Source organism: Saccoglossus kowalevskii, chromosome 16 (assembly GCF_978046115.1).
Source record: "Saccoglossus kowalevskii chromosome 16, keSacKowa6.1, whole genome shotgun sequence".
Lineage (NCBI taxonomy): Eukaryota > Metazoa > Hemichordata > Enteropneusta > Harrimaniidae > Saccoglossus > Saccoglossus kowalevskii.
This window is the reverse complement of record NC_140656.1, coordinates 20,965,710-20,977,557: the sequence shown is the minus strand read 5'-3', so window position 1 is coordinate 20,977,557 and position 11,848 is coordinate 20,965,710. Positions and strand designations below refer to the sequence as shown.

Below are 11,848 nucleotides of genomic sequence, written 5' to 3'. Positions count from 1 at the left end.
TATGCGATACTCCAGCAACAAAAAGCTTATGATCACAGGTTTAATACTAAAATAGTGATATGTTTTTAAATTCAAAATGGACTCCTGAGATTTAAGCTATAAAAAAAAATGGAAAACTAAAAAAAAAAACAGTTACTATGACTACAACCCATCTTACTCATTCAATGCATACATACATGCGAGTATGAGTCCTCAAAAATGCAAAACATATATTCAAATTTCAAATATCCTGCAGCTTATTTTCCTGTAGATTCTCCCAATCAAAAGAATTCATGACAAAATGTTTTTTTCTTTTACAATTAATTAATTAATTAATTAAATAATTATTATTATTAACTTTTTACATTAAACAATTTTAGTTTCACCATTATTCATTTTTGCAATGCGAGAGACTTCATAAGGACGAAATAGTCACTGTGACTCCCTAGCACTCCAGTGATGGCCACTGTGACTCCCTAAGATGTCAACAGAAGTCGATGACTTCCAGTGAAAGTCAGTAACTCCTTAGGATCTCAGTGAAAGTTGCTCTGACTCCCTAGTACTCTAATAAAAGTCATCTTGACTCCCAGATAAACTAATCACTGCTACAAAATTTCACAACTTTCCCTGACATTATTTGTTCAACCCAAAATGATTCAAATAGAAATTAAATCAAACAGAACTTTCACTCTCATTTTTAAATTGTAACAAGAGCAATTAAATGATGGTTGAGAACAAGGTGCTCAAACAGAATGGTTTGTGATGGGAAAAAAACACCAAATACGAAAGATGTTAACTCATACGTTTCATCAAGAAAGCAATTTAAATGATAATGACCAAATTTACAGGTTCAACTTTATTACCCTCCAAAAACGACTTTTCACATTTTCCAGTATATTTTATTCAGACTTTTTTGGATAAAATTTGAAGAAAAAAAACATTCATACTTTTTAATGTTTTAAAACTTTTTGGAATCAAAATCCTCAAAACAGACAGAACTTATTATAGTCGCTCCATTTTGTACATCGATTTTCTCCAAACTGAGTATGGTGACCCTCAATTTTTTTTTTATATTATTTTCTTTATACCCGTGACATGACATGAAATGTAACACATGTAAAAATAAGGGAAATTACTATTGTGTAGCTTTCGGCCCTAACGGCTGTTTGTCATGTGTATTTTGTCAGCACACTGTAACTATACAAGGCATAAAACAGATGTCCTGTGTTTTTGCGTCCCACAGCAGTGACACCAAATATATTCAGCAATTTTGCAAGTATATTGATGGAGCAAATAATTTTTTTTAGTCCTGGCCATAAAATAATGTATTCCTGATTTTTGTTTTAATTAGAAACATTCGCAGACGATAAAATACCATGCAAATTGTTTTTGTTACTTGACTAGAATCAGATGTTTAGACGCTAAAATCAGATAAAGAACCTCACCTGCATCCGTCTCGCTCTGCAGGCTCGGTAGAATGGAACACTGCATATCGCCAAGAGCTATTCCGACAGGTACCCCCTGTGGGATTCCATACCAATTATATTCTAAATTCCCGGCATTACTACCAGGAGTCTTGACTTCCGGGAGGAGCTTTACTGGAAAACCAGCTTCTGAAAGTCTAAACACAGAAAAAATGGGCTGTCAGTTATAAAATGTCACAAAATCGATACTACTACTACTACTACTACTACTACTACACAAGGTCATTGTGATTAAAACACTTGACATATTTGAAAGCATTTTTTTGAAAGCATTTTTTCCCACAGGGACTGTGACTCTTCTATTTTTGTCTCTATTACTGAAATGGACAGCATAAAGAAAGAAGCCTTGCAGATTTTTAAATACAATCTTTCTGCAAGACCAATTTTTTAAAATCCCAGACTAATTAATTAATGCACCCATATGCAGCCAGTCACTTCACTCAAAGAAGCCATTTTTTATTTAGTTGACATTTACTGCCTTCACAGACTAAAACAAAACTCTACATGTCTTGACTCGTTTGAGAATCAGCTTTCCTTACATCTTACTTTTAGTGTAGAATTTATTTTTCTGTAGGTGAGGCATTATTTTGTTCAACTTCTCAACATGAAGTCGGTCACATCCCTTGACAGTTTGAATATTAGCCTGGATAAGTGTTAGCATAATTTTAAATTTTTGACAAACTGTGTTGTGTAGATCAAGAATCTTTTATTTTTTATTTTATTTTCTCTTCATGTGTATCAAGGATAACTGTGGAAAACGAAACGACCAAATATACTCACATACTCTGCGAAGTAGACAAGAAGGAGATTTCATGTGAGAAAACGTTAGTGTAGCGCAGACTGTTAAAACTGAAAATCATTGTGTTTATTAGGAGAATCATATAAAAAAAATTAAAAATGTTTTCTTGTTTTTTCTCATATCAGAAAAGGTCATGTTTAAATTTTTATCTAAGTATTAACTGTGGGATATAGACTTATAATTTTCTCAAAATACAAGGTGTGTGACAACTGCTGTATATTATTGTGTATATTATTTATTATATATTTTCTGGTGAAATAAAACAAACTTAAAACTTGAAACTTGCTAATAGATTATATTAGAATAACTTTTCAAGAGTACAAAAAATGAGAAAATCTCAATATTTTTGTATAAAATATCCTTAAATGCCAATATATTGAGTGATTATTTACAAAATGATATTCACCATAATGTTATATAAACAGTACATCAATACGATCTGGAAGAGCCATAATCAAAACATATAGACACTACATCATTCTCCTAGGAACATCCAATTCGACTTTTGTGTAAACCAAACCGATTAATTTATAGAATATATGGGAGCCATATTAAACACGATGTGGAGCAACGACCACCAGTTACATATATCGTTGATAAAATATAACCATGTTTGCTGTGTTGCCAACTGAATCAACCCAGTACTGCGTCAGCATTATTCCCAAGCATCCAAGCATAGCCTATGACAACATTACAATGAATTCAAAATATCCGTTTTAATTTGTCGAAACATATTCAGGAAGTCTCTCATTAGATGATGATAAACTAGAATTTCAAACCTTAATCTATATCAGTTATTTTAAAATATGCCGAGTCAGCACAGCGAGTCGTAAACGGATATCGTCTGTATTACCCATCAAGCAATCACAATTTCACTGTATGAGCATTCAAGCGTTAAACGTTAAGTGCCCACGTTCAATCATTCGCTATATTTCTTCCAGAAATAAACACTTTTCAATTGTCAAGTACGTGCTTTCATTGACGCACAAGCCTATCCAAAAAATCAAAGACAATATGTACCTAACATGTTTGCGGGTCAATGAGTTAGAAATCTGATGATTTGATCTTATCTTCCAGGATAATGTTCGTACTGATATGAAGATCTTCAACGCTTGATTTTAATCAATAAAAGCTTTTAGATAGTGTGTACAAATGGAAATGTCACGAACGTCGATGAAGTTGGTAAAAGAGACATTCTGATTCAGTCCCTGCATACTGTAAAAGCATTAATTATTCGCAGTTTTTTTTAATTTCGCTGTGTTTTGCTGCTAAGTAAAATTCGCTAAATTAAATCCAAGTGAACTTCCACAGCGAAATTGCATAAATTATCAAAATAGTGAAAGTAAATGGTTTTTAACAGTATTTCACGCAGGATTTTAATAGTACAAATTTTTCAGAATTTGATAAGCTTTGCAACATGACGACAGTGTACCTGTACCGCTGTTGTTTCAATCACATCAAATGTCCTTCTTTCATGAAATTAACAATTATTTTAATCATGATGTATAGTCAAAAATTGGCAAAAAATCAAAAGATTAAAGATTAACTGCATCTGGTATATGGTCTTTATGAATAATTAAATCAAGTCCATAAAATCATGAAATATTTCCACACATACTGATGTACAAGTGAATGCTAGAATGCACCAATAAAGGCCAAACCATTATTTCCAATAGGGGTGGGTTAGATTTCTGAGGTTCATTATTTTTTGCGACCTTCTCCTTTCATCTTTAAGTTAAAATGTAATTTGTTTTTTCTCTAAAATTTGTAGGTCCTCTTTTCTTCATGCAAGTTACTGTTTTCTCTATTTGTCTACAAGTTTGTTTTTTCAGTCCTCATTCTTAGGTTTTCCTCTTCGTTAGAAATAATTATTCAACCTCCCCCCCCCCCAAAGTTCAAATCTAAGTGTGATAAAAATGAGTTTTGACAAATGGCTAACTACTCCGCCTTAATTATTTTCACATTCAACGTAATTTTTCGTACAGTTTAAAAAGATTAACATCTTAAACACAGAGCATATTATTAAAGCATTTATTTTACAAAGTCGTTTGGTTTGGGTTAAGATTTGCTTATTTCTATTATAAACTATTATAAAATTTTTACATCATAAATTTCTTTTTGTTTAATGCAAATTTCCCTTTTGAGAAAAAAAAAACACATTTGTCGCAATAATTGTTCTACCTTGAAAAACAATAATTTTTGTGATTGAAAGAGATTAACCAGACTGGAAAAAAAAAGATTGAAAATGAAAAATTAGTCTTTTAAATTCCATAAAAGCAGAGGTTAAATCTCTATTGCTCAAACCAATTCCCACGAAGTTTAAATCGATATGCAGCTGTAGAAAAAGGTCAAAGCGTACGTCATAGTTTACGTCTAACTTTACTCCAGTGAGAGTACGGGCTGCTGTTGTTATAGAGGGTGATAATGAAAACACACGTAGTCATTACATGCTTTTAGAAATAGAACTTGTATATTTCGTGTGGTGGTTGTCGCACATTGCTTATGTGAGATTTATGTTCGTAAACAGTGATTTTCCCATAATCTAATGCGCTTTCCTGATGGCAAGTACAAATGAGAGTTTTGATCTGTTTGCGATTTGCACAGAATACAGATTTAGACTCCCTAAGAATCTTTTAAATTGCACTGAGTTGTCACTTCTTTTGCCATCATTTCTCGATTTCACCAGTAGATGGAAGCATCCATATTAAGAGGTAAATTTAAAAATTAACAACCACAATCCAGCACCTTGATAAAAAAATTTTTTTCCAAGTCCTAAAACTTAATTGCAATCGATGAAAACAAGTGATGCAGAAATGTCGTTTTCACTGACGACAAATACAATCGTCAACACTGTGGAAATAATGTCTGCAGAACCAATAAATTAAACACATGAATGCATATTGAGAAATACACATTTTTTTTTTCTCTCTTCTTTTCAGGTAATAAATTGATTCCAAGCGCTTTCAAAAGTACACTATTAAAATTATAATTATAATTGTTCATCGAACCATTGTAAATTTGTGACAAAAATGCATTTAATATCTCCTGACCTACATCATGTGACATGTAGGCGTGGTCAGTCTAATGATCACATGACCTACAATAGTAGTCATATGACCTACATTGGAAACCATATTTCAGCATTATTGTAATTCATGTAGTATTAGACAGATTGGATAGCATCTGAAATTGCAATAATGGGTTCTGTATTAAAAAATAACACAGTGCATCATGGGTAAACATAAAATAAAATGTTGCATTCTGGGTAAATATAGATATTTGTGTCCAGAATGTGACACAACTAGAAAATATATAACAAATACTACAGTTATTGCCTGCTTGGCTAACTTTCTGAATTTTGAGACGTTACCTGCAATGGTCCTTCTTTATTTGGACAAAGGCTACACATGTACAATGTAAGGATTAAATACATGCATTATCAAGTATCTCGGCCTCATTATGAATACAATTATCTGAACATTTGCAACTATGTGTCAATTATTTCAATTTGAAAACATCAATTTGAAAACTTCAATTGATGAACAAGCAATGGCATTGGAGGATGAATTTGAGAAACAATCATCCGATTCCTATTTACGAACTGGTGGTTATTCGTGGCATATAGTCAGAGTATGGAACAGGATTGTAACTTTCCCTCCACTCTGTTTGGAAACTAGATTTCTTCCGGTTAAATCTTATCACTTTTGCTTCAAATTTATCGGCTTAGTTTGAACACATCGCATTTGCATACGTGTATGTATGAATTAAGTATATACAATGATATATTATGAGGTTATTACGTGAATACTGCGAAGTATGTACAAATGCAGTATGGTGGTTGTATTGACTGAAAAGTAGCGAACATTGATGCGATCTCGTACTGCGAAGTATGTACAAATGCAGTACGGTGGTTGTATTGACTGAAAAGTAGCGAACATTGATGCGATCTCGTACTGCGAAGTATGTACAAATGCAGTACGGTGGTTGTATTGACTGAAAAGTAGCGAACATTGATGCGATCTCGTACTGCAAAGTATGTACAAATGCAGTACGGTGGTTGTATTGACTGAAAAGTAGCGAACATTGATGCGATCTCGTACTGCGAAGTATGCACAAATGCAGTACGGTGGTTGTATTGACTGAAAAGTAGCGAACATTGATGCGATCTCGTACTGCGAAGTATGCACAAATGCAGTACCGTGTTTGTATTGACCGACAAGTAGCGAACATTGATGCGATCTCGTACTGCGAAGTATGCACAAATGCAGTATTGTGTTTGTATTGACTAAAAAGTAGCGAACATTGATGCGATCTCGTACTGCGAAGTATGCACAAATGCAGTATTGTGTTTGTATTGACTGAAAAGTAGCGAACATTGATGTGATCTCGTACTGCGAAGTATGTACAAATGCAGTATTGTGTTTGTATTGACTGAAAAGTAGCGAACATTGATGCGATCTCGTACTGCGAAGTATGTACAAATGCAGTATTGTGTTTGTATTGACTGAAAAGTAGCGAACATTGATGCGATCTCGTACTGCGAAGTATGTACAAATGCAGTATTGTGTTTGTATTGACCGACAAGTAGCGAACATTGATGCGATCTCGTACTGCCTTCGTGCATACTTGATATTCTCAAGATAACATTATTAAATATATTTTCCTGCATGAAGTAATAAGTTACATGTAGTGATCTCGAAATGTCGGCGAAAAAATATTCGTTCCTGAGCCATCATTTGAAATTAGCGATATGATTCTATTTCTGGTATATGCTACATTATTTCTGCTTCTGATGTAAAATATTCAAATGTGATTTGGAAATAAGTTGATCAGAATATGACTTAAAAATCTTGAATACAGAAATATGATGTCCAGCTTTCCAAGAAAATATTGTTTTTGGCAATGACGACAAAATACCTTTTAGAGAAAATGGGAGAAATTGCACTTTGAATGGTTACTAGGCAACCCCAATAATCTCTTCATCAGTTATAAGGTTGTTATAGCTACAGTTCATTAATTTCTATTTCTCTCTTATTGAACAAAGTCATTGTCAAGGTCATGTTACCAACAAGTTGAATGTTGAGATTAGAAATATGATAAAGGGAAAATTTAATATAAGAACTTTTATTCTGATGAGAAAATTTAATAACATAACTAAAAGGCCTATAATGTATTCAGGTTAGCTGTACAAGTATTTGAGATAAATGTCTTCAATGGAGGTCTAAAAATGTTAGCAAAGCACAACCTTTTTCAAAACCAGACTGTCTCGCCTAAATTTTTCTGCACTTTTTTTCTTATATTTTTGACTCCCGTGTGCAGTTAGTGTGTCTGTGTCTGTGTCTGTGTGTGTGTGTGTGTGTGTGTGTGTGTGTGTGTGTGTGTGTGTGTGTGTGTCTGTTCCACTGATACCTCAAGAACCATACATTGATTTTTGATGAAACTTGGTGCATAGATGCTCTAGGCCAATGCGCAGATTTGATTAGGTTTTGGTAAAAATCCATGCTTTTGATATTTTAAGGAGTAATCCACACATTTCAATGAAACTTGGTACATAGTTACTTAAAGACTGTGCAGAGACCACATTAGTTTTTGGGTAAATATTTGTGCATATTAATCACCTTATTAGCATAATTAGTTAATTTTTAGCTTTTCGCCTGATAACTCAAGTACTGATCATCACATTTCAAAGAGATTTGCTACATAGATCCTCTAGGACTATGCAGAGACCTGATTAGTTTTAGGGTAAATAATTGTGGATATTAATTACCTAATTCGCATAATTAGTTAATTTTTTCCATGAATGTTCCACTGATATATAAAGAACTACTAATTGGATTTTATTGAAACTTTTATAGAGTATTCATCATCACATTTCAATGAACCTAGGACTATGCAGAGACCCAATTAGTTTTTGGTAAATATTTATGCTTATTAATCACCTAATTAAAATAATTAATTAACACTGATATCTCAATTACTGATCATCACATTTGAATAAAATTTGATAAATAAATGCTCTAGAACAATAGACATGCCCGATTAATTTTGGGTTAAAATTTGTTCATATTAATTCTCTAATAATAATTCATAGTTTTTTTGTTCTAACCACATTTCAATGAAACTTGGTACATGGATATTACATTACGCAGGCCTTATTAGTTTTACACTCAAATGTGTTCATATCAGTTACCTGATTTCCATAATTAGTTTTCAGCTATTCCATCAATATCTCAAGTACAAGTAATTTTGAATTAATTTTTAATTTGTCTTCAATACTCTCAGCACACAGAAGTTCTTTCTAAGCTTTTTTTGATTTTTACTTTAATAAAGGTGGTGGTCGTCTCTCCACAGACATGCCAAATACATGTATGGGCTCAAAATGAACAAGATTGCTGAAAATATTACCAACAATGCAATGTTCAGACTTCCAAAAATGCATCAAAATCCAATATGTGCACTGCATGCACAAAGTTTATACAAAATCAGTCTATGCACGCCCAAGATCTGGTTGAAGAATGAGATGGAATGAAATGGCCACAACTCAAACACGTATGCTATATGTGCGAAGTAAGCAAACACGCTCAATACAGGTATGGTCCAAAATCAATGCAGCTATACACCAAAACAAAATTCAAACGCTTCAGCATTTTTTTTTTTTTTTTTGAGTAGAAGTTGTCCATAGACAGACAAACGGCATATGCCAGACACATCTCATTAGCTAATTGCCAGTTGAGCGAAAAATTTGAATTCCATTTGGTGTTATCTTTTATAATGAATTATATAAAGTACGTTAGCACTTCCCAACCAGGAAACATTTACTGCATAATACAGTTTGAATATCTAGACCAAATTATCTGGGACATTATACGACAGGACACATTTACAACCACTAGTCACAATGAGAAACAAAATAGAGCTTGTTTTTTGTTATTTTATTACTTTTCCCAGCATAAAATAAGCTGCAGTAAAATTACAGTTATATACATAACGCTTCAGGACAGATAAAATAAATAGAATGAATAGAATGTTTCTAGAATCACTGAAAACAAAAATGAGGTTTGTAGGTATTTGGGTTTGATGAACACAAAGTCACTCGCCTCTAGTGATATAAAATTTTATTCCAAACGTACTCTGACATTTTAAACCAACACAGGGGTTCTTCTTCATAGAGTCACATGAATGAAATAAACGAATAATATAACAAATGAGATCGAAATAAAGCTTAGAAAGAACTCCTGTGTGCGATACATGAAGCAGAAATATTCAAAATTAGACATTGGTCGACTAATATAGCTTTGTAATGGGATCCACAGTATTGAAGTTTATAATACCAGTTACGGGGTACTAACAATTGTATTGTTTGTTTGTTTGTTCATTTTATACTGTTATTCATACACATACATCTCTATATACCGGTATGTCATCTGTTATTTTAGTCATACCGGTATATCTTGTCTGATGCCTTCATTGCTAGCATTGGTTGCATGCCTGTATATATTCAACAGTGCTTGAGATATGTTATGATCATGCATATTAATTAGTCACATGAGCATATAAGACATTTGAATCATATTTTTTTTTTTTTTCAATCTGTTACCCCAGAGCATGCATCAAGTGTTGTTAAAATCTGATGAGTGATTATTTAATTATCTGTGAAGATAAAAAAAGATTAATTCATGTAAATTAGGTAATTAATTTGCATGGATTTCAACCTCAAAATAATCATACCTGTGAAAATTCACAAGCAACTATCTACCAAGTTTCATTACAATGCAATGATTAATTCTCAGAATATCAGTAGAAAAGTTAAAATTTATTAATCATTATGCAAATAACTTAACTATTATGCATGAATTTTTCCAAAAAACTATAAATCATTTCCCCAGAGCATCTATATACCAATTTTCATTGCAATGCAATGATTAGTTCTCAAAATATCACTAGAAAAGCTAAAATTTATTAATTATGTAAATAAGTTAATTATTATGCATGAAGTTTTACCAAAAACTAATTATTGCCCCAGAGAATCTATATACCAAGTTTCATTTGGAATGCAATGATTGGTTCTTGAGATGGTGAAACAAACATACATACATACACACAGACAGACAGACAGACAGGATAACGGCAAAGACTCCCATTGTGTGCTTTGCACACGAGAGTTAAAAACTATCCAATCAACTTAAATCAAGCTGATTTAGCTGACATATTGCTGTATAGTATATAGAATCAAAGACTCAATAAAATTTACGTGTGTCATGGCTAATAAGGTGAATTAGCGAAGAAATAGATATAAAGTAAAATGTCAGCAGTGAAAAAGCAAGTCATCCAACAGCTTAAAATAAAGGCAGGCATTACTTTTTATTTTGTCAGATTTTTTTTTATTTTAATTACATGTATTCTTGCAATTGTCAACAAGATATTGCTGGGCACAACTACCGATCGATACTGTTATACTGGGGCTTTTTTCAAACAAAATATTTCTAACAAATAAAACGTTGTAAAAGCCAACATTTTTATGAGGAGAATTTACCCAGCATGCAACAAGAAACGGACACCCTCTGATTCACTGATCACTTTCTAGAAACTCACTAATTTTTATTTGGCCTTACATAAAATGAATTTGTAATAAAAAAAAATTACAGAGAAATTTGAAGTATGAATCCACTTTTGCCAACAGGAAAGACCTATGTAGCTAAAAAATTACGATTAGAGTCTCTTAATATGTGAAGTATATATTTGATAGGGAAAAAATTATATTGCATACAAACTACACAAATTTTTATAGTTAAAAAGCTATAACAATTTCAAATGAAAAAAACCATTACATGAGATTTAGACGATGCACACACACTTCACTAAGCTTACATGAAATGATTAGGCAGCCTTTTTATTGGTATTTCCTAGAAAAGAAATTTAATGCTCTAAATCCCACATTGATCACAACAAATTCGTCAAATCTGTCAGCCATAAGAGAATCCACAATGAAATGGGAAAATAAATGAGTCAAGGAGAAATAGTAAATTGCAATATGAGTTTGTTTTTAATGCCCACCAGTATTTTTAACAGACAACGAAGCATACATCAGATTTGTTTAAGAGCAAACTATTTGAAACTCAGGATGACCGAAATATGGTAAATTTAGAGGGAGGGAAAAAATTCTTTAACTGACCAAAAACAGATAATCAGACACTGAACAATAACATAAAAAAAAATCAGTACATAAACAAATAAAGTTTTGTCTATGAAAACAAAAATGTGACCAAAAATCTTTGAAAATTTTCTTTTCCCCTCCTCCCCTTCCAAATATAAAGGTTCATCCTTTACTGTGAAATATGTCATTTTTTCATTCTTGTAAACAGATTTTGTTCTTCTCTTCCCTCTCATTTTTTTCTTTCGCAAATTAATCACACTTTGTTTTTTGTTTTTTGAAAGCTTAAAGCACCACCAGCAGAAATATTAGTCTGTCCCTAAAATTAACTAAATAACCAAAGTATGAGTGTGTATGAAACTGCAATTCTAATATTAAACTGTTTAGTCCCTTGTATATTTCCTAAAGATATGAAGCAATACATGTATGTATTAT

The 11,848-nt window shown here is 32.3% G+C and overlaps 1 protein-coding gene across 1 annotated transcript in view; it reads right to left on the bottom strand.

The window, feature by feature from the left end:
- The window catches only part of LOC100371266 (sedoheptulokinase-like), a 78,661-nt gene that overhangs the window by 2,406 nt on the left and 64,407 nt on the right, over positions 1–11,848 (bottom strand). Inside the window, exon 2 of the mRNA XM_002735933.4 lies at positions 1,425–1,600. Within this exon, the coding sequence (XP_002735979.1) occupies positions 1,425–1,600 (176 nt within the window). The remainder of the gene's footprint in view (positions 1–1,424; positions 1,601–11,848) is intronic.